The sequence below is a fragment of the Pseudophryne corroboree genome, chromosome 7, assembly GCF_028390025.1.
Source record: "Pseudophryne corroboree isolate aPseCor3 chromosome 7, aPseCor3.hap2, whole genome shotgun sequence".
NCBI classification, from domain to species: domain Eukaryota; kingdom Metazoa; phylum Chordata; class Amphibia; order Anura; family Myobatrachidae; genus Pseudophryne; species Pseudophryne corroboree.
In genome coordinates this window covers 227,574,565-227,598,422 of record NC_086450.1, presented here as the reverse complement: position 1 = coordinate 227,598,422, position 23,858 = coordinate 227,574,565, and the positions used below count along the sequence as shown (strand labels likewise).

Genomic DNA, 23,858 nt, shown 5'->3' with positions numbered 1-23,858 from the left:
CTGGAAGTCACATTTGTCTCTTCACCGTCGACACTGGAGTCAGTATCCGTGTCGGCGTCTATATCTGCCATCTGAGGTAACGGGCGCTTTAGAGCCCCTGACGGCCTATGAGACGTCTGGACAGGCACAAGCTGAGTAGCCGGCTGTCTCATGTCAACCACTGTCTTTTATACAGAGCTGACACTGTCATGTAATTTCTTCCAACAGTTCATCCACTCAGGTGTCGACCCCCTAGGGGGTGACATCACTATTACAGGCAATCTGCTCCGTCTCCACATCATTTTTCTCCTCATACATGTCGACACAAAAGTACCGACATACAGCACACACACAGGGAATGCTCTGATAGAGGACAGGACCCCACTAGCCCTTTGGGGAGACAGAGGGAGAGTTTGCCAGCACACACCAGAGCGCTATATATATATATACAGGGATAACCTTATATAAAAGTGTTTTTCCCCTTATAGCTGCTGTATAGTTAATACTGCGCCTAATTAGTGCCCCCCTCTCTTTTTTAACCCTTTCTGTAGTGTAGTGACTGCAGGGGAGAGCCAGGGAGCTTCCCTCCAACGGAGCTGTGAGGGAAAATGGCGCCAGTGTGCTGAGGAGATAGGCTCCGCCCCCTTATCGGCGGCCTTTTCTCCCGTTTTTCTATGTATTTTGGCAGGGGTTAAATGCATCCATATAGCCCAGGAGCTATATGTGATGCATTTCTTTTGCCATCCAAGGTGTTTTTATTGCGTCTCAGGGCGCCCCCCCCCAGCGCCCTGCACCCTCAGTGACCGGAGTGTGAAGTGTGCTGAGAGCAATGGCGCACAGCTGCAGTGCTGTGCGCTACCTTGTTGAAGACAGGACGTCTTCTGCCGCCGATTTTCCAGACCTCTTCTGCCTTCTGGCTCTGTAAGGGGGCCGGCGGCGCGGCTCTGGGACCCATCCAAGCTGGGCCTGTGATCGTCCCTCTGGAGCTAATGTCCAGTAGCCTAAGAAGCCCAATCCACTCTGCACGCAGGTGAGTTCGCTTCTTCTCCCCTTAGTCCCTCGATGCAGTGAGCCTGTTGCCAGCAGGTCTCACTGAAAATAAAAAACCTAAACTAAAACTTTCACTAAGAAGCTCAGGAGAGCCCCTAGTGTGCACCCTTCTCGTTCGGGCACAGAGATCTAACTGAGGCTTGGAGGAGGGTCATGGGGGGAGGAGCCAGTGCACACCAGATAGTCCTAAAGCTTTCTTTAGATGTGCCCAGTCTCCTGCGGAGCCGCTATTCCCCATGGTCCTTACGGAGTCCCCAGCATCCACTTAGAACGTTAGAGAAAAGAAGGGTTATTCCCGGCTTGAATACAGGGTCAGTGACAGTGCAAGCTGGTTCCCGGGTCGACCCGTTTACTACGTAGGGAGAGGCGGCGTGAAGATGAGCTCATCTCCCAGTGCTGCCTCCACCCCTGCCAACTCCGCCCCCCCCCCCACCGCTATAGCAACTGGCCCGGCATATTGCCGGGTCGGGGAAGCCAGCGATGAGGCTCCAATGCCGGATCCAACCCGGGAAGGACCCGTTTCCAATTCCCGGGTGGGATCCAGCATTCGAGATGTGAAAGGGGTATATGTTTTACATGTCTGGCTTAAAATGCAGCCCTAGATAATGAAAGAAAAACCAAAATAAAAGTCCACTTAAATCTGCTTTTGCTGGCAGACTGAAGACCAAGGGCAGAGTGCAGAGACATAATGTGTGTACAGATGTGAATGAGGAGGAGGGATAAAGTTTTCCAGTAACTGCTATTTTTTTTTTCAAGCTGGGAAAAAGCTTCAAACTTACATCCGACGTAGAAGATAATGAACTGCAAAAATTCTGAACAAATTTTTGTAATTCTCATAGCTGAATTATGAAGGTACAGTATCTACCGCTGTACCGCAAGTCACAACATTCCACAGCACAGGGGCCATTAAGGATGGCGCAATTTACAGGCCAGACCATGGAGTAATGTCAGATTTACGCTGCCTTAATAGTAATTACACTGGATGCTCCTAGTGCCAATAGTTCCTTCACTGGGACTTGAAGTGCAATATGCAGCACAGATATGACTTCCTCAATGTAAAAACAAATTAACACCAGGCACAGACACTCACCGGTAGATCCACACTGACATCGCTTCCGTCCAAGAGGGACACTCTACAGGTGATCACTGCCTTAGCATCTCCAGCCGCTGGGATATGGGTAGTGGCCTTTTGGGCCTCACGGAGACATTCCTTCTCTGCATGCCGGCGCATGGACCGGCGCCCAAGCGTGCGCCGGAAAAAACTCAACATCTTTTGGCTGCAGGGAACAAGAAGATCATTAAAAAACTATATTTGGAATGGCAAAAGGATTGTGGCAGGAAAATAACAGCTTTTGGAGCAGTCCTTAAATCTAACAAAACATCCATGAAACAATATAGAAGTCTCAGCAATCTAAACGAAGTAGGTAAATTGCCCAAATGTTGAAGTTCTAGATGTCTGTCTGTCTGTCTGCTGCTACAAAATCAGTTGATAAGCAGCTGGCTCTGTCTGCTCTTATGGGCAGAGAGCTACAGAAACCAGTGACTCACTGACAAACCGGTTTCACCAACACTTTTCTGTCTGGACATGAAAAGTGTCATAATTCCTGACTGTAGATTTTCCGCAGAATGAAACAGAACTATGAACCTATGGGTACATAGCTCATGAGGCGTTTTGAAAGTCATACAGAAACTATAAAACATAAGGACTAGAAATACCAGCCAGAAAACAGGGGCAGATTTATTAAGCAAGAAGAAGTGATAAAGCAGTGATAAGTGGAAAGTGATAACGCACTAGACAATCAGCTCCTGTCATTTTTCAAACCCATAACAATTGGCTGGTGCGTAAGCACCTTCCACTTATCATTGCTTTATCACTTCTCCAGGCTAAATACATCTGCCCCATAGTCCATTACACATTTATATTTTATTTATACTAGAATACTTTTTTCAATCTAAACCAATATTATTATTTTTTTTAAAGCTTTGCGGTCAATTCCATTCAGCGCGGATTGAATAGCGCTGGGAATTAGCTCCAGGTGTTATTCAATTCAGCGTGATGGGACGCACGACAAAGTGGTGGCGCTATGATGTTTTTTTGCCCTTAGCGCGCCAGAAACAGCATCACGCCCAACACTTAAGTCGGAGAATGTCGGGACAAAACACCCTGTTCAGTCCGCGAGAACTGACCTTCAACAAAACACGCACTGAATTGAATAGCACTGGGAGCCAATTCCTGGCCTATTCAATCCATGCAGAATTAAATTGACCCTAACGTGAGTAGATGGACATGTGAAAGCAGCACAAATATTGTTTATTATACCATTGACCTTCAGTAAAATGAACAATAAAAAAAAAAAAAAAATCGGACACAATAAAAAATTTTTTTTATAAATAATGTAAATAAAAAACAAACAAAAAGAAATAAAAACACAATTTTGCTGGCTTCACAGTAGCCTATGTAGGCATTACTCTTGGTTAATTCTTTGAGTATTAATGTTAAAGACTCAATTCTAATAAAAGACATATTGATTTGAAATTTTCTGAAAACCAAAAAGTGGATATCGTTGCGATTCAAGAGTCACATATCCCTTTACATTCGCCTCAATTTATGAATTAGAAATGCTCCCCATGCTTTACCTCTAGTGGGCCCTTTAAATGCAATGGAGTAGCCATCCTTCTACAGATGTGTCCACTTGCATCTAGCTTCCCTGCATGTTAAACAGCCCTTCTAGTCACATCATGCCGTAGCGTGACTTGGCAGAACCGAACCTCTTTTTTTGAGAATTTTTCTATAAAAATGCGTCAATCACAAAATGATATGTGCCATGCTCATATTCTGTATGCGTCTGCAGCTGCATGTATACACTGGTGTATGAATCTACCAATCCTCATGGAGAGAACGATCGATCGGTTTTTTTTTGGTTTTTTTGTTTTTACCACAGGCAGTTAAACAACCTGGTGCAGGAATTTACAGGTCAGTTACAGCAGAGTACACAGTCTCCAAAATGCATTAACACAAGTTCTTCAGTGGATACTAAGGTCCAGGACCCCTAACCATAGCCACCCCCTGGCCTATCACCTGGGCAGCCTGTCCACCATCAGGAGCAATGCATCTTGTGTCTGAAACCCTTTATAGCAAACTAACAGGTGACCACAATTTGCTGCTTCTCAACCATGGTTAACAGCAACACCTGGCCTGGATACTCTTCAGCCACAGTCCTGCAGTTCTAAATTCATGTCAGATTTGTGCTGTTGCTGTCTTTGTCACAATAGACACACACACACACACATATATATATCAATAAGACGCAGGATTTAAGAGGTTAATACCCTGACAGCAGTCAATTGACACTTGTCCATTTAAAGCAGACACCTCCCAGAGGCACAGAAAACAGGTCAAGTTACTCATAACATCCATGCCCTGGGGATGCTCATTTAGCAACCAATCAAGATTAATTGCACATAAAAGATAATACATAAGCAGATATAATGTGATTTTCTCCCAATGTAACTCACTAATACAAAATCTTTAGAGCGGAGGAAAGCATGCTGCAGCTGTTTGAAGAACTACAAGTAACAACATGCCACCCAATCTGGAATAAAAGCTCATTAATACAGGTAAAGTTCCACAAAAGCCATATTGTCCCTTGTTATTACTATAACACCATACTTCATACATATAGACAGAGATAACTGTATCACAGGTAGACAACTCCTACACAATCTGTAGGTGGGAAGCTGGATTTAAAGGAATCAGTTGACAATGAACACAATTGTCTTGGCTTTAAATGCTTTGTCAACTTTAGGACAACACCAACAAACCTGAAAAAGGGGAAAAAAAGAAATGAGAAATACAAGGGGTGTGCAATACGTTTCCTGATGTTCTGTGCATAGGTGGTCATTCCGCGTTGTTCGCTCGTTGCCGATTTTCGCTATGCTGCGATTTGTTGCTAAATGCGCATGGTACGCAGAGCGCATGCGCTAAGTTATTTTACACAAAACTTAGTAGATTTGCCGGTGTTCGTGCGGCGCTTTCCAGTCGCACTGCTGATCGGTGAATGATTGACAGGAAAGGGGCGTTTCTGGGTGGTAACTGAGTGTTTTCCGCGTGTGTGCTAAAAAAATGCAGGTGTGTCAGGGAAAAATGCGGGAGTGTCTGGAGAAACGGGGGAGTGGCTGGCCGAAAGCAGGGCGTGTTTGTGACGTCAAACCAGGAATTAAACGGACCGAGCTGATCGCAATCTAAGAGTAGGTCTGGAGCTACTCAGAAACTGCAAGAAATTTATTAGCAATTCTGCTACTCTTTCATTCGCTATTCTGCTAAGCTAAGATACACTCCCAGAGGGCGGCGGCCTAGAATTTGCAATGCTGCTAAAAGCAGCTAGCGAGCAACTCGGAATGAGGGCCATAGGTAGAGTAGGGACAATCTTATGGTCTGGTTGTGAACTGCAATCTCCGACTAAAGTTCTTATCAAGGCACAGAACCGAATATAAGCAGCATGTTCACTTCCATCATAAACTCATTATGGAGCTCAACAGAGGCCACTGTAGAGAAATGATCATCTACGACTACAAGAGTAGTCTGTGACGGCAGGAGGTTTTGACTGACTGCGAGCTGCTTTTGGGAAGGAAGCACCATCCCGAACCACTGCGTTTGAGTGGTTTGCAGAATTTCTGCGCAGGAAACGGTCCCTGGAAGGCAAGGAGTGTTGCATCACAGAGGTCAACGCTGCTGTCGTGTGGGCCATAGTTGAGGTGGATGCCAGAGTGACTGTGGCCCAGTTAGAGGAGATATGGATCGCCTTTTGATGCATCCGCTTGATACTCCATGAGGCGCTTGACCCGAGAAAGGTCTCTGAACGCTGGGTGCCCCATCAGCTTACACTAAAGTAAAAGGAGGCTCGGGTGACTTGGTGCCACAGCGTGCTGTCCAGGATTGAAGGTGGTCGATTAAACTCTGTCTGGAAGATCATCAGTGATGATGAATCCTGGTTCTACGGTTTAGACCCAAAGACCAAACAACTGTCAGCCCAGTGGACCCCAGCTGGAGGTGTACCTGCACTGAAGTTGTGCGCAGCGGGGCCAAGCAGATGGTGGCCGTTTATGTGGCCAAGACTGGTCATGTAGCTACTATACCACTCGTGCAGCAGCACACAGTCACAGAGGAATCATATGCCAACTAATGCCTACCGCAAGTGCTGGAAGCTATTTCCAGGCACCATCCAAGAAAGTGTTAATGGGGACCTTCTCCAATAAGACAATGCACCCACCCACAAGTTCAGAAAAGTGGTCTATTTTCTACTATGTAACAATAGCTTAATGCAAGAGATAACACATCAGCAGACAGCAGTACACATAAATCTCACTGAGGACTGTGGTCTGACCCTAAGTCAGACTAAAAGGATTTCCATTGTGGAGAGCATGCTGCCAGTGTGATCTATGGTTACATCTGCAAAAGGTGGCTACTTTGAGGAGTCCAACTTAGATGACATTTTGGTTAAAGAAAAGGATACTAGGTCATCCCCTCGTCTCTCTCCCCCCCCCCCCCCCCCCTCCATTGTTTAATAGTTCTATGCTTTAATCACTGTATATATTGAGACATTAAACTGCATACATTCAATAAAAACTGAAAAATATGGGGCTGATCTAAAACTTCACAGGTAGCATAGTTCCAATAATGCAGTGGTTCTCACACTGTGTCACCCTGAGGTGTCGCAGGACACTTGCAGTAGTGCATCAGGTTGGTGGTCCAGGACCAATTCAAAACTATTTATTGTCAATATAACAGACAAAACTTTTGCTTGTGGCTGCCAATCATAAAATATCTGGACAGACAGAAACAAATCTTGTTTCTCCCCACATAATTGAACCTAAGGATGACATATAAAATAGGATTTTAATTACCTACCGGTAAACCCTTTTCTCATAGTCCGTAGAGGATGCTGGGATCCACATTAGTAGCATGGGGTATAGACAGGTCCCTTCGGAGCCATGGGCACTTTAAGCGTTTAATAGCGTGGGCTGGCTCCTCCCTCTATGCACTTCCTACCAGACTCAGTCTAGAAACTGTGCCCGAGGAGACGGACATACTTCGAGAGAAGGAAATACACAGATAGTGGTGTGAGTCACACAAGCTCACACATAACAGCAGAAAGTCAAGCTAACCAGCTTGAAACAATTCCGCAACGGCTGAACAACAGTACTTAACCAAGTAACAATGCAGTGCTGAACCAAGTAACTACTGCAGGAAAACGAAGCGCTGGGTGGGCACCCAGCATCCTCTACGGACTACGAGAAAAGGATTTCGCGGTAGGTAATTGAAATCCTATTTTCTCTTACGTCCTAGAGGATGCTGGGGTCCACATTAGTACCATGGGGATGTACCAAAGCTCCTAGTACGGGAGGGAGAGCGGGAAGGCTACTGCAGCACCGATTGACCAAACTTAAGGTCCTCAGAGGCCAAAGTATCGAACTTGTAGAACTTAGCAAACGTGTTCGACCCTGACCAAGTAGCTGCTCGGCAAAGCCGAGAAACCCTGGGCAGCCGTCCAGGAAGAAACCACTTTACAAGTAGAGTGGGCCTTAACAGATTTAGGACACTGCAATCCTGCCGTAGAATAAGCATGCTGGATAGTAAACCTGATTCAGCGAGAAATTGTCTGCTTAGAAGCAGGACACCCAACCTTGTTGGGATCATAAAGGACAAACAGAGCGTCCGACTTTCTGTGACGAGAAGTTCTCTTCACATAATTCTTCAAAGCCCTTACAACATCCAAGAACTTTGAGGCAATTGAGGCGTCAGTAGCCACTGGCACCACAATAGGTTGGTTGATATGAAAAGCAGACACAACCTTCGGAAGTAATTGCTGGCACGTCCTGATCTCAGCTCTATCTTCATGGAAAATCAAGTAGGGGCTTTTGCACGACAATGCCCCCAATTCCGACACACGTCTAGCAGATGCCAATGTCAACAGTGTGACCGCCTTCCAAGTAAGAAACTTGATATCAACCTCCTGTAAAGGTTCGAACCAATCCGACTGCAGGAACTGCAGCATCGCATTAAGATCCCAAGGTGGTGTAGGAGGCACAAAGAGAGGTTGGATGTACAGAACCCCTTTCAGGAAAGTCTGAACCTCATGGAGGGCAGCCAATTGTTTCTAGAAGAAAATGGACATGGCCGAAATCTGGACTTTTATGGAGCCCAAACGCAGGGCCACATCCACACCTGCTTGCAGAGAGGAGAAACCGTCCTAGTTGAAACTCCACCGTAGGAAACTTCTTGGATTCACACCAAGACGCATACTTTTTCCAAATTTTATGGTAGTGTTTAGACGCAACACCTTTCCTAGCCTGTATCAGGGTAGGAATAACTTTCTTCGGAACGCCCTTCCGAGCTAAGATCTGGCGCTCAACCTCCATGCCGTCAAACGTAGCAGTGGTAAGTCTTGATAAGCGAACGGCCCCTGTTGCAGAAGGTCCTTGCGAAGAGGAAAAGAACTTGGATCTTCCAGCAGTAACTCCAAAAGATCCGCGTGCCAAGCCTTTCTTGGCCAGTCCGGAGCAATGGGGATCGCCTGAACTCTTGTACTCTTTATTAATTTGAGAATCCTTGGGATGAGCGGAAGTGGAGGGAAAACATACACTGACTTGAACACCCACGGAGTCACCAGGGCATCCACCGCCACTGCCTGTGGGTCTCTTGACCTGGAACAATAACTACAAAGCTTCTTGTTGAGGCGGGAGGCCATCATGTCTATTTGGGGTACGCCCCAAAGACATGTCACCTCCGCGAACACCTCCAGGTGAAGGCCCCACTCTCCTGGATGGAGATAGTGTCTGCTGAGGAAGTCTGCTTCCCAGTTGTCCACTCCCGGAATGAAGATTGCCGACTGCGCCACCGCGTGCTTTTCTGCCCAGAGGATGATCCTCGTTACCTCTGACATTGCCGCCCTGCTCTTCGTTCCGCCTTGTCAGTTTATGTAGGCCACAGTCGTTACAGTGTCCGACTGAACCTGAACAGCCTGATCTTTTAGAAGAAGATGTGCCGCTTGTAGAAGACCATTGTACACGGTCCTTAGTTCCAGAATGTTTATCGGAAGGATGGTTTCCAGACTTGACCACCTTCCTTGGAAGTTTTCCCCTTGCGAGACTGCTCCCCAACCTCTGAGACTTGCATCCGTGGTTAGAAGGATCCAATTCTGCATCCCGAACCTGCGGCCCTCGAGTAGGTGAGAAGTTTGTAGCCACCAGAGGAGCGAGATTCTGGCTTTCAGCGACAGACGTATCCCCTGGTGCATGTGAAAATGAGATCCCGACCATTTGTCCAGGAGATCCAGTTGGAAGGACCGTGCATGAAAATCTTCCGTACTGTAGAGCCACGTAGGAGGCTACCATCTTCCCCAGAAGGCGAATGCACTGATGAACTGATACACGGGCTAGCTTCAGGACATCCCGGACCATTGTTTGTATCACCAACGCTTTCTCCGCCGGCAGAAATATCCTCTGTACTTCCGTGTCGAGGATCACCCCCAGGAAGGACAGTCTCCTTGTCTGCTCCAAATGCGACTTTGGAAGATTCAGGATCCATCCATGATCCTGGAGTAATTGAGTTGAGAGAGCAATGCTCTGCAACAGCTTCTCCATGGAAGACGCTTTTATCAGCAGATCGTCCAGATAAGGAGTTATGTTCACACCCTGCCTTCGGAGGAGCAGCATCATCTCCGCCATGACTTTGGTGAACACCCTCGGTGCTGTGGAGAGGCCAAACGGCAGTGCCTGGAACTGATAGTGACAGTCCAGCAGCGCAAATCTTAGATAAGCCTGGTGAGGCGGCCAGATCGGAATGTGAAGGTACGCATCCTTGATATCTAGGGAAACCAGAAATTCCCCCTTCTCCAGACCGGAGATCACCGCTCTCAGAGACTTCATCTTGAATTTGAATTCCCTCAAATAAGGGTTCAATGACTTTAGGTTCAATATTGGCCTGACCGAACCATCCGATTTCGGTACCACAAACAGGTTTGAGTATTAACCCTTGTTTGTTAGGTGAGGTATAACTGGAACAATGACATTTGACTTTAGCAATCTTTGAATGGCTTCCTGTAGGATAGCACTTTCAGTCTGACCACACATGACTGAAATTTCTTAGTCTTGCTCCCACCTGCCCAATCTCCACTAGGAGGTCCACCGTCATGCAGAGGATTTTGAGGAAGCAGAATCAGGTTTCTGTTCCTGGGAAACTGTTGGTGCAGGTTTCCTGGATTTCCCCCGACCTCCTCTAAAGAAAGTGGAAGGGGTTTTGGACTTTTTAACTTTCGCGGTCCAAAATGGACTGCATTGCTGATGTAGGATAAGATTTCCTAGTCGGTGGAGGTGCTGAGGGAAGAAAGGTTGACTTACTCGCAGTTGCCGTGGAGATCCACGCATCTAATGCTTCCCCAAACAGAGCCTGACCTGTGAAGGGTAGGTTCTCCACACTTTTCTTGGATTCTGCATTCGCAGACCATTGACGCAGCCAGAGTCCCCTGCGTGCCGAGACAGCCATGGAAGAAGCCCTCGCATTAATATGGCCAAGGTCCTTCATGGCCTCCACCATGAAACCTGCAGAATCCTGTATGTGACGTAAAAACAATTCAATGCCACTTCTATCCATAGAATCTAAATCCTCTAGTAATGTGCCTGACCACTTTACTATGGCTTTAGAAATCCACGCACAAGCAATAGTGGTTCTTAAAGCTACGCCAGTAGCGGTGTATAGTGATTTGAGCGTAGTCTCAATCTTGCGGTCAGCCGGCTCTTTCAAAGCGGTGGACCCAGGGACAGGTAAAACCACCTTTTTAGACAACCTAGATACAGAAGCATCTACTACAGGCGGGATATCCCACTTTTTCCTGTCCTCCTCAGGGAAAGAAAAAGCAATGAGAACCCTTTTTGGGATCTGGAATTTTTTCTCCGGGTTTTCCCAAGATTTTTCAAACAATGCGTTTAATTCCTTAGACACAGGGAATGTAAGGGAAGATTTCTTATTGTCTGTAAAGAAATTAATCATGAACTGCACCCCCTTAGCAAGGGATGCATCTCACCCTGCATATCCCCATCCCCGTCCCCTGTATCAGAGTCGGTATCCGTGTCGCCTTGCATTTTTCTGGGCAAGAGCACGCTTTGTAGGGTATATAATTGGGGTCTTTGATGAGGTAGTGGGAGCCGAATACGACAAAACCTCAACAGACTTTCTCAAAACTTGTGTTTCAGTCTCATTTTTAGCTATCCGTGATGAAATCTGGGATATCATTCCTCTAATAGAATCCACACATGGGGGTTCGGATTCAGAAGGCTGAGACAGCATATTACAGTCCCGAGTACATGGAATAGACTCTTCAGAAGAAGATACACACTCTGCAGCACAAGAAACAAGAGTTCCTAGACATGCTTATGTGAGCTATATAAAACACACACACACACAGGAAAACGCAGACACAGTTTCCCCCAGTGTACCTTCAGAGAGACACAGAGTATATGGAGCCAGCCACACAGCGCCCCAGTGGGCAGTTTATAGACTAAATGGCCAGCACTGACTGAATAACCTTAATAGGATTAAACAGTAATTATAACACTCTCCCCCCCTGTCTATAACACCCTAGTACCGCAGAGGTATGTTGGAGTTATGTGGAGGGCAGCGCTCTGTCAGCGTCTCTTCAGTGCGATCTGCAGAGAGAAAATGGCGCTGGTGAGTGCTGGATCCACTCTGAGAAGCCCCGCCCCCTGTAATGACGCGTCTTCCCACTTTCACCGATTATACTGGCCTGAGGTGATTGTAGGGTATTTACCAGTGTAGGGTATTTACGCTGGCCCAGGGTGCCCCTCACAGCGCCGTACATCAATTACCGCTAAGCCCTCCAGAGCGTAGCCTCTCAGAGCTGCGCTTCCACCCGCGGACCCGCTTCCCGGGTCGCCGGCGACATACTCACTAGCTCTGTTAGGGGGTGGCGGCCGTGCTGCGGGAGTGAGCAGTCGCCTCGTGGGCTTGCGATCAGCACCCTCAGGAGCTCAGTGTCCTCTCAGCAGAGATAGAGAACCATTAACTTCTAGAGTTGGTTCCTATCCCCCCCCCCCACCACCACCTCTAAGTCCCACAAAGCAGGGAGGCTGTTGCCAGCAGCCTTCCTGTACCTAACACTCTTAGAAAAACAATAAAACTAGAAAAACTCCTAGGAGTTCCCCTAGCTGTGACCGGCTCCACCGGGCACATTTTCTAAACTGAGTCTGGTAGGAGGGGCATAGAGGGAGAAGCCAGCCCACACTATTAAACTCTTAAAGTGTCCATGGCTCCCAAGGGACCCATCTATAACCCATGGTACTAATGTGGACCCCAGCATCCTCTAGGACGCAAGAGAAAAATAAATTTAGTTAATTTAATATTTTTTAAATTTCTCATAAGAAACTTTTGGCCTAGGGGTGCTGTGAAAAAAAAAAAAAAAAATTATGATACTCTAGGGCACCATGATTCAAAAATGTTTGGGAACAACTGCCATAATGTGTTTCGTGCAGGGCTTGACAAATCCCAGGGGCCAGGTTGCCTTGGCCCCTAGATTTTGCTACCTGTCTACCATAATATGCAGGGTAGGAACAAGCATATCCTCTTCAGCCAAAGCAGAGATTTGTGGGTGTGGGTGTGCCTGTACTGAGACATCCATTTCATGCACAGGAGTGTATGGAGTGCATATGCTGTGTGTCCGTACCGTCCTGCGCTGTTTGCTGGCTACAAACTCTAACTACATGGAGCTCACTGACAAGAGGGTCTATGCGTGGCCAGGGATTGCAGCTTTGGAGGGTATTGTTTTACTGGGGGCTAGCTGTGGAGGGGTGTTTTGCCTGGGTGCACACCCCCCTTAGTTGTGTTGCCATGGGAGTTGGTTGCCCAGGGAGGGGTTAGTTGCACATTAATGTGGCCAGTCGGGGGGGCTTTTCCTGGGGTTAGCTGTGGAGGGATGGTTTGCCTGGGGGAACCCACTTACTTATTTGGTCTTGAGTGTTAGTTTGTCTAGTGGGGTGTGGGCAGAGGCTGCTATGTAATGTTGCTGTGGGTGGTTTAAAAGAAGAAAAAAATATTTGTACTACTGCTTCAGGGGTTGATTAACACCGAAGAAGAAGGACTCCATGCACTCCGCCCTCTCTCACCGACACATATGCTGATCTTTAGGAACACATGCTTTTTTTTTCTGGCGATAGCTCTATTGTGGAGGCACTCGATATCCTGGCTGTCAGGATACCAACAACTATTCTCCCTCTTGAGGTGTCCAAGACACACCTGGAGGGAGAATAAATAGCGTGGTGCGCGTAGCAAGACTGCAAGGGGCTCTTTTGTGCTGGCCCCACTGCCGGCATTCCGGCGCACGGGATCCTGCCACCAGTATGCTGGGCGTTGGGATCCAGAGTGCCGGTATATCGTAGTACACCCCTCTATTGTGCATGTGGAGCAGACAGACAGGTAAATATTGGCTATGGGTGCAGAGTGTGGGTCTGGACCCATGGGCTCTGTATTCTCAGATCCAGAAAGTTTAGAAGAAGAAGAAGCTAAACGAGTTATGAGGGGTCTGAATGGATTTTCTGTAGAAAGTTAATTGTCCATTACAAAACTTATCTTGTTGCAAAGGGATTTACTCAAAGGCCACGAACTGATTACGGTGAAGTGTTCTTCTCTGTTGCAAGGTACAGTACCCTATGCTGCAGCTCTTCTCCTCAGCCCAGCACACGCTGCTGTGTACTGGGCTGCAGTGTGGCCATGGAGATGCTTAAAATACTATTTTCTCCAACGTCCTAGTGGATGCTGGGGACTCCGTAAGGACCATGGGGAATAGACGGGCTCCGCAGGAGACATGGGCACTTTAATAAAGAATTTGGATTCTGGTGTGCTCTGGCTCCTCCCTCTATGTCCCTCCTCCAGACCTCAGTTTGAATCTGTGCCCGGACGAGCTGGGTGCTATTTAGTGAGCTCTCCTGAGCTTGCTATAAGAAAGTATTTTGTTAGGTTTTTTATTTTCAGGGAGCTCTGCTGGCAACAGACTCCCTGCATCGTGGGACTGAGGGGAGAGAAGCAGCCCTACTCTCTGCAGATAGGTCCTGCTTCTTAGGCTACTGGACACCATTAGCTCCAGAGGGATCGTACACAGGATCTCACCCTTTGTCGTCCGATCCCGGAGCCGCGCCGCCGTCCCCCTCGCAGAGCCGGAAGACAGAAGCCGGGTGAAAGAAGCAAGAAGACTTCGAAATCGGCGGCAGAAGACTCGTCTTCACTGAGGTAGCGCACAGCACTGCAGCTGTGCGCCATTGCTCCCACACTACACCCACATTCTCCGGTCACTGTAGGGTGCAGGGCGCAGGGGGGGGGGGGGCGCCCTGGGCAGCAATTAGGACCTCTTGGCAAAAAGTGGACATATATACAGTTGGGCACTGTATATATGTATGAGCCCCCACCATAATATTGTACAAAAACGCGAGACAGAAGCCCGCCGCTGAGGGGGCGGGGCTTCTTCCTCAGCACTCACCAGCGCCATTTTTTCTCCACAGCTCCGCTGAGAGGAAGCTCCCCAGGCTCTCCCCTGCAGATACACGGTAGAAGAGGGTGAAAGAGAGAGGGGGGGCACATAATTAGGCGCAAAAATCATTATTACAGCGGCTACTGGGTTAACACTAAGTTACTGTGTGATTCCTGGGTTTTATAGCGCTGTGGTGTGTGCTGGCATACTCTCTCTCTGTCTCTCCAAAGGGCCTTGTGGGGGAACGGTCTTCAAAAAGAGCATCCCCTGTGTGTGTGGTGTGTCGGTACGCTTGTGTCGACATGTTTGACGAGGAAGGCTATGTGGAAACAGAGTGGGAGCAAATTAATGTGGTGTCTCCGCCGACACCTGATTGGATGGATATGTGGAAGGTTTTAAATGATAATGTTAATTCCTTACATAAAAGGTTAGACAAAGCAGAAGCCTCAGGACAGTCAGGGTCTCAACCCGTGCCTGATCCTATGTCGCAGAGGCCGTCAGGGTCTCAGAAGCGCCCACTATCCCAAATTGTTGACACAGATACCGACATGGATTCTGACTCCAGTGTCGATTACGATGATGCAAAGTTACAGCCTAAATTGGCTAAAGCCATCCGTTATATGATTATAGCAATTAAGGATGTGTTGCACATCACAGAAGAAACCCCAGTCCCTGACAAGAGGGTTCATATGTACGGGGAAAAAAGGCAAGTGGTGACCTTTCCCCCTTCACATGAGCTAAATGAGTTATGTGAAAAGTATAAAACAAGAAAAACAAATATTGCACTTTAGGCGCTCACAGTATAACAATGCACTTCCCTTTAATTCTTGAAGCAGTGGATCTGGAATTTTCTTCCTCTCAATTTTCACGTTATATGATCATGCAAAAAAACACAGAATATACACCCCGATCCTCGTGTATTATTGTGAGGTATATTGGATATTCATTCTATATAATTCCCCATAAATCAAGGACGTGATAGCGGGGAAACCCCCTTCCAAAACACTTACAACAGTGCAGAGGGAAACACACGTATAAAGCTGATCTTTACGGTCATTCATTCAACACCATGTGTGTAAAGAATACCGGGGTTGCCCCCTTCTTATAACACTCACGATTTCACTGATACATATTGTGCACGTAAGGTGGGTCTTTTTTTCTCCTCCTCTCCACGCCTTAATCTATAAAGGCCATGCACTTTTTTTTCCTCCTCCAAAAGAAATATATAGGAGAAGGATGTCGTGATAAAAATCCTTTTAATAACAAACAGACATCAATAAAAGCAAGGAATAATCATACCCGAGTGGACAAAGGTGATGAGATGTTGTGCAGAAATAACGGGGCCCCGTTAGTCTGATCTCCTTTGATTCCAACAAGGGTAAGTCTAATTGTCCAGTGCAGGCCTCTCCACCAACGCGTTTCGACCCGTGCGAGGGTCTTTCTCAAGGTGTGATTCCACATTCAAATATTGTTTAGGCTGCAACACAATAGCGCATCAAGGCACCCCAAACTTCTGCATTTGAGTTATGTGAAAAGGCTTGGGAATCTCCAGATAAAAAACTGCAGATTTCCAAACGGATGCTTATGGCGTATCCTTTCCCGCCAACAGACAGGTTACGCTGGGAATCCATCCCTAGGGTGGACAAAGCTTTAACACGCTTATCCAAGAGGGTAGCCCTGCCGTCACAGGATACGGCCACCCTCAAAGATGCTGCGGATAGAAAGCAGGAGGGTACCCTGAAGTCCATTTATACACATTCAGGTACCTTACTCAGGCCAGCGATAGCGTCGGCCTGGGTATGTAGTGCTGTAGCAGCATGGATTGACACCTTGAATTGATACCTTAGACAAGGATACTATATTAATGACCCTGGGGCATATAAAAAAAAAAAAAAAAAAAAAAAAAAAAGATGCTGTCCTATATATGAGAGATGCTCAAAGAGACATTAGCCTACTGGGCTCTAGAATAAATGCAATGTCGATTTCTGCCAGAAGGGTCCTGTGGACTCGGCAATGGACAGGTGATGCCGACTCAAAAAAGGCACATGGATGTTTTACCTTACAAGGGTGAGGAATTGTTTGTGGAGGGTCTCTCGGACCTGGTCTCCACAGCTACTGCTGGAAAGTCAAATTTTTTGCCATATGTTTCCTCACAACCTAAGAAAGCACCGTATTACCAAATGCAGTCCTTTCGATCACAAAGAGGCAAGAAAGTCCGAGGTGCGTCCTTTCTTGCCAGGGGCAGGGGCAGAGGAAGAAAACTGCACAACGCAGCTTGTTCCCAAGAACAGAAGTCCTCCCGGCTTCCACTAAATCCACCGCATGACGCTGGGGCTCCACAGGTGGAGCTAGGCCCGGTGGGGGCGCGTCTCCGTAACTTCAGCCACAAGTGGGTTCACTCCCAGATGGATCCCTGGGCAATAGAAATTGTGTCTCAGGGATACAAGCTGGAATTCGAAGAGATGCCCCCTCACCGTTACCTCAAATCGGCCCTGCCAGCTTCCCCTTTAGAGAGGGAAATAGTGTTAGCTGCAATTCACAAATTGTATCTTCAACAGGTGGTGGTCAAAGTTCCCCTCCTTCAACAAGGAAAGGGTTATTATTCGACCATGTTTGTGGTACCGAAACCGGACGGTTCGGTCAGACCCATATTGAATTTAAAATTCCTGAACATATACCTGAAAAGGTTCAAGTTCAAGATGGAAGCGCTCAGAGCGGTCAATGCAAGCCTGGAAGAGGGGGATTTTATGGTGTCTCTGGACATAAAGGATGCATACCTTCATGTCCCCATTTATCCACCTCATCAGGCGTACCTCAGATTTGTGGTACAGGATTGTCATTACCAATTTCAGACGTTGCCGTTTGGTCTCTCCACGGCACCGAGAATATTTACCAAGGTGATGGCAGAAATGATGGTACTCCTGCGTAAGCAAGGGGTCACAATTATCCCATACTTGGACGATCTCCTCATAAAAGCGAGGTCAAGAGAGCAGTTACTGATCAGCGTAGCACGCTCTCTGGAAGTGTTAGGACAGCACGGCTGGATTCTAAATATTCCAAAGTCGCAGTTGATTCCTACGACTCGTCTGCCTTTCCTGGGCATGATTCTGGACACAGACCAGAGGAAGGTTTATCTCCCGATGGAGAAGGCTCAGGAACTCATGACACTGGTCAGAGACCTCTTAAAACCAAAAAAGGTGTCTGTGCATCACTGCACACGAGTCCTGGGAAAGATGGTGGCATCATACGAGGCCATTCCCTTCGGCAGGTTCCATGCGAGGACCTTTCAATGGGATCTCCTGGACAAATGGTCCGGATCACATCTTCAGATGCATCGGTTAATCACCCTATCCCCCAGGGCCAGGGTGTCTCTCCTGTGGTGGCTGCAGAGTGCTCACCTTCTAGAGGGCCGCAGATTCGGCATTCAGGACTGGGTCCTGGTGACCACGGATGCAAGCCTCCGGGGGTGGGGGGCAATCACACAGGGAAGAAATTTCCAAGGACTGTGGTCAAGTCAGGAGACTTGCCTTCACATCAACATCCTGGAACGAAGGGCCATATACAACGCCCTATGTCAAGCGGAGTCCCTACTTCGCGACCAACCGGTTCTGATTCAGTCAGACAACATAACCGCAGTGGCTCATGTAAACCGCCAAGGCGGCACAAGGAGCAGAGTGGTGATGGCGGAAGCCACCAGGATTCTTCGCTGGGCGGAGAACCACGTAAGCGCACTGTCAGCAGTGTTCATCCCGGGAGTGGACAACTGGGAAGCAGACTTCCTCAGCAGACACGACCTACACCCGGGAGAGTGGTGACTTCATCAAGAAGTCTTCACACAAATTACAAGTCGGTGGGAACGACCACAGATAGACATGATGGCATCACGCCTCAACAAAAAGCTACAGAGCTATTGCGCCAGGTCAAGGGACCCTCAGGCAGTAGCTGTAGACGCCCTGGTGACACCGTGGGTGTTCCAGTCGGTCTATGTATTTCCTCCTCTTCCTCTCATACCCAAGGTACTGAGGATAATAAGAAAAAGAGGAGTAAGAACAATTCTCATTGTTCCAGATTGGCCACGAAGGACTTGGTATCCAGATCTGCAAGAATTGCTCACAGAGGATCCGTGGCCTCTAACTCTAAGACAGGACCTGTTGCAACAGGGACCCTGTCTCTTCCAAGACTTACCGCGGCTGCGTTTGACGGCATGGCGGTTGAACGCCGGATCCTAGCAGAAAAGGGTATTCCAGAGGAGGTCATTCCTATGCTGATAAAGGCTAGGAAGGAGGTAACAGCTAAACATTATCACCGGATATGGCGAAAATATGTTTCTTGGTGTGAGGCCAGCAATGCTCCTACGGAGGAGTTTCAGCTGGGCCGTTTCCTTCACTTCCTTCAGTCAGGAGTGGATTTGGGCCTGAAGTTAGGTTCAATTAAGGTCCAGATTTCGGCCCTTTCCATTTTCTTTCAAAAGGAGTTGGCTTCTCTGCCAGAAGTTCAGACGTTTGTGAAAGGAGTGCTGCATATTCAGCCTCCTTTTGTGCCACCAGTGGCACCTTGGGATCTTAACGTGGTGTTGAGTTTCCTGAAATCACACTGGTTTGAACCATTTAAAACAATGGAGTTGAAATATCTCACGTGGAAGGTGGTCATGCTATTAGCCTTGGCTTCGGCTAAGCGCGTGTCAGAATTAGCGGCTTTGTCTCATAAAAGCCCATATCTGGTTTTCCATATGGATAGAGCGGAATTGAGGACACGTCCACAATTTCTGCCAAAAGTGGTCTCATCCTTTCATATGAACCAACCTATTGTGGTGTCTGTGGCTACTCGTGACTTGGAGGATTCCGAGTTACTAGATGTAGTCAGGGCTTTGAAAATTTATGTAGCCAGAACGGCTAGGGTCAGGAAAACGGAGTCACTGTTTATCCAGTATGCATCTAACAAGCTTGGTGCTCCTGCTTCAAAGCAGACTATTGCTCGCTGGATCTGTAACACGATTCAGCAGGCTCATTCTGTGGCTGGATTGCCGCAGCCAAAATCAGTGAAAGCCCATTCCACTAGGAAGGTGGGCTCTTCTTGGACGGCTGCCCGAGGGGTCTCGGCATTACAACTATGCCGAGCTGCTACTTGGTCAGGTTCAAACACGTTTGCAAGGTTCTACAAGTTTGATACCCTGGCTGAGGAGGACCTATCGTTTGCTCAATCGGTGCTGCAGAGTCATCCGCACTCTCCCGCCCGTTTGGGAGCTTTGGTATAATCCCCATGGTCCTTACAGAGTCCCCAGCATCCACTAGGACGTTAGAGAAAATAAGATTTTACTTACCGGTAAATCTATTTCTCGTAGTCCGTAGTGGATGCTGAGCGCCCGTCCCAAGTGCGGACTTCTTCTGCAATGCTTGTATATAGTTATTGCTTAAATAAGGGTTATGTTATAGTTGCATCAGGGTTTATCTGATGCTCTGTTATTGAGTCTTACCCTGGATTCCCAAAATCCTTTCCTTGTACTGTCAGCTCTTCCGGGCACAGTTTCTTTAACTGAGGTCTGGAGGAGGGACATAGAGGGAGGAGCCAGAGCACACCAGAATCCAAATTCTTTCTTAAAGTGCCCATGTCTCCTGCGGAGCCCGTCTATTCCCCATGGTCCTTACGGAGTCCCCAGCATCCACTACGGACTACGAGAAATAGATTTACCGGTAAGTAAAATCTTATTTTTTTCAGTATTTTATTCTAAGGGTACATGACCACACCTCCTGTGATTAGGCCACGCCCCTTGAATAGTACCTGGGCCCAGCCCGGCTCTCGACTGCCCTGGTTGCAGGCACACCAGACAGCCCCTCTTGGGATGCCATGTCGCATGAGAATCTTCTAGCTTCGGGGATCTTTTTTGCCAAAAATGCGTATTAGTCGCAATGTGAGTAGGATGCACAAGGAGACTGCTGATTAATTAGGTTTGACACTTGTATATCTGTGACTAAGTCAGTGGGGGTGATGCAATTGTTTTGTGTGCGCCCAGTGGAGCAATATAATTGTTTCCCCCCGTCGGGCGCACATGCCACATATGCAAGTCCAATAATATCGGGTTTAGCTGCGCAAAGCCTCCCGTTTGGGTGTCCAAACTACAGACTTTTCACACGTTTTTTTCCTCACACCTCAGAGACTGCGAGAAAAAAAAAAAAAGTGTGCGCGCCGCGGCTAATGGGCGTCTGGGCAGAGCAACAACTGAATAGCACTGAATCTGATAGATGTCTTTTCCTACAGACAGTCCCCTCTGAATCTGTATATAAATTGCAACAGTGTAGCAGCAGCTTTATTTCCCCCAATTCAAGTTTTGCTCCACATACAGATTCAGTCACACAATATAAAAGTGTCAGATATCAAATAAAATCATCAGTCATATCTAATAGGCCCTACACATTAGGCGATTTCACTGAAAGATATGAACGATCTCGTTCATTATCCTTCATATCTTTCAGTGTGTAGGCAACAATGATGCACAACCCCACACTCGTTCATAGTTGGTGCCAGGTCGCTTATACGTGCAGGCCAATATGGACAATCTCATCCATATTAGCATGCACTGCTATGGGGCCGGGTGCCGGGGGGAGTGAAGAAACATCACTCACCTCAGCGGCATTTCGCCAAATGTGTAGGGCCCTTATGAGAGTAGGATGTTGATATAAAGATAAATGGTTATTCGCTGGGGGGTATTCAATTGTTTGAAAAGTCAGCTGGGTGTCCGTTTTTTCCCGTCTATTAGATAGGAAAACACAGACACCCAGTTAACTTTTTAAACAATTGAATACCCCCCCATGTGCTGTTCTTAATTGTGTGTTACTCATCTGTCTCAATAACATCACATCTGAGTAAATATTATTCACCACACTTTAAAAGGTCAGACTCTATAGACTTCAGGTGCAAGACTTGTTTACATGCCTCTGTAAAAGTATCTGCATGTGTACAAGTCTGTCTCTGTGCACTATTGGAGCGCCAGTGCTGTACGGCTGTTCAGTACTTAGCCCAAGAAAGAATGATGCCTTACTGTACTGACTGCCATTTGTCTTCTATCACGTATCCAGTTATATTCAATAAAACCTACTCTGTCTGGAATCAATGTATGGACTAAACTTTTTGCTCACATCTGCTATACACCTACTAACTTGTAAGCATCTTCCAATAGGAAGATGGTTTTGACATCGATGGGGGATATCGACCAGCGCTCCACCATCGATGGTATATTTTTTTTCTACTTGATGCTGGAACATGGAGCATCTGATGGCCACAGGCTAGCAAGTAGCAAAGAAGGGATGAATTTCGGTGGGTAAAAATAAAAAAACTCAATGGTTCCCCTGTCGATGGGTTTATGCCATCAAAGTTAGCCACGGTACCATCAACGGTATAGTTTTATATTGAGCTGTGTATAACATACTCATCTTTCACATCACTACCCTGTGCTCTTGGGGAAACTCTGCTTCTTGCACTCAATCTGTGATATCCTACTTTTCTCTACTGTATATGCTTCTTCCCACCAGGATACTGATGTTATAGAGCAAAAGTTGCTTGTGATAGGTACAATGATCTTATAGACCCTGTGTTAAAGGGTGTATTCGACCTATAGATTTACACTAAAAAGGTCTACAATCAATAGGTCTGCCACTAATGGTAGACATGCATTAAGTCAACAGTTCAGAAGGTCGACAGGGTCAAAATGTTGACATGGCAATGGTCGATACAAGTTTTTATTTTTATTTTTTCTCTTTCATACTTTACCATCCACGTGGACTACGATTGGGAATAGTAACCTGTGCTGAGCACAGTGAGGCATCTTGGTCGAACGCGAGCTATGCGAGGAGACGTGGCACACTATTGGGGCTTATTTGTGGCAGAAAAGGGACAACCCCTTCCCCCTCAAAAAAAGTAAATGTTTTTTTTTTGTGTCCGCCATTTCCATGTCTACCCTTTGACCCTGTCAAACAGTTTTTGTCTACCTGTTCTATGTGTGGACCTTTTGAACCCGTCGACCCAATGCATGTTTAGCATTAGTAGTAGACCTTTGTAGTGTAGATCTAATAATCCACACCCGCTGCTATGCACTCTGTTCCTTTAACAATATATTTGTATGGATACCTGCTGCCACATGGTATCCGGATGATAGGTCAACAGTCAACAGATCGACCACTATTGGTCAACATGCGTTAGGTCGCCAAAGACAAAAGGTCACCACAGGAAAAAAGTTTTACAATTTTTCTTCATTTTCAACTTTTTCATACTTTACCATCCACGTAAACTACGACTGGGAACAGTAACCTTGCCTGCAGCATGGTGAGCGAAGCGAGCCATGCAAGGGGATGCGGTGCACTAATGTCAACCGTTTCCTGTGTTGACCTTTTTCCCATGTCGACCCATTGATTCATAAGCCTGCCACTATCACCTACTCACATCATAACGCTACCTCTGTCACATGCAGCTTTCTTCTCACGAACACATCACCCGATACACTCTGTGTGGCTGGGGACCCTATTCTTTAAACTACATACCTCTCAGTCTGTCTCCCAGCTGCCTCCATTCCCTTACTCACTGTCATAGTCATGTGCAACTCTGTCATCACTTACAAATCCACTGTAGTGACCTATTACAGGATCAGAATGTTCATCTCTTGAAAAGTTTTGTACTGCTGGGAATAATGAGGAAACATTACTTCCAGTTTTTATAACTAATTTTAATAACTATAGTACAATTGTAAACAAACCAGTGCAGTAGGTGGATGGATGGGAAGGATCTCACATGGAATGCAACCTACTGTACAACCAACAGGCAGTCACATGATCCATCACATATTCAGATTCTGTGCAACATGGAATTAAAATCACAACTGCCTGGGTACACACCTAAACAATGGTGCGACTAGTATACACTACAGGATCTGCTGTACAAGGATGCTATATATCGTTACATGTTTCTGGGGAGGCATTCAATTTGCCGGTTGCCAGGATGCAGACACCGGAATCCCAACCGCTGGCTGGAATCCCCACTTGGGTGGTGGTCCACGCCATTAAACACGAGGGAATATAACTTTGTGGCGCAGAGCCCAAAGCGTGGAGAGCGCAGCGAGCCCGGACATGCAGCACCCGCAGCCAGGATATATCCTTGCGCCGGTCTCCTGACAGCCAGGATATCATACTGAATCCGTTTCCGGTAACAATACCGTGTCGTCTTTGGAAACATACCGAACATCCAATGGGACAATGTGATCAATCAATAAATGAAACTATTAAATTGGTGGATTTGAGGGAATACACT

At 47.0% G+C, this 23,858-nt stretch overlaps 1 protein-coding gene across 3 annotated transcripts in view; it reads right to left on the bottom strand.

Annotated features, from left to right (window-relative positions):
- Window positions 1-23,858, bottom strand: part of EPB41L5 (erythrocyte membrane protein band 4.1 like 5) — a 562,556-nt gene that overhangs the window by 520,019 nt on the left and 18,679 nt on the right. For all 3 annotated transcript variants that reach the window (XM_063933986.1, XM_063933985.1, XM_063933987.1), the window contains exon 2: window positions 2,120-2,306. In XM_063933986.1, the coding sequence (XP_063790056.1) occupies window positions 2,120-2,299 (180 nt within the window). In that variant the 5' untranslated portion in view covers window positions 2,300-2,306. The remainder of the gene's footprint in view (window positions 1-2,119; window positions 2,307-23,858) is intronic.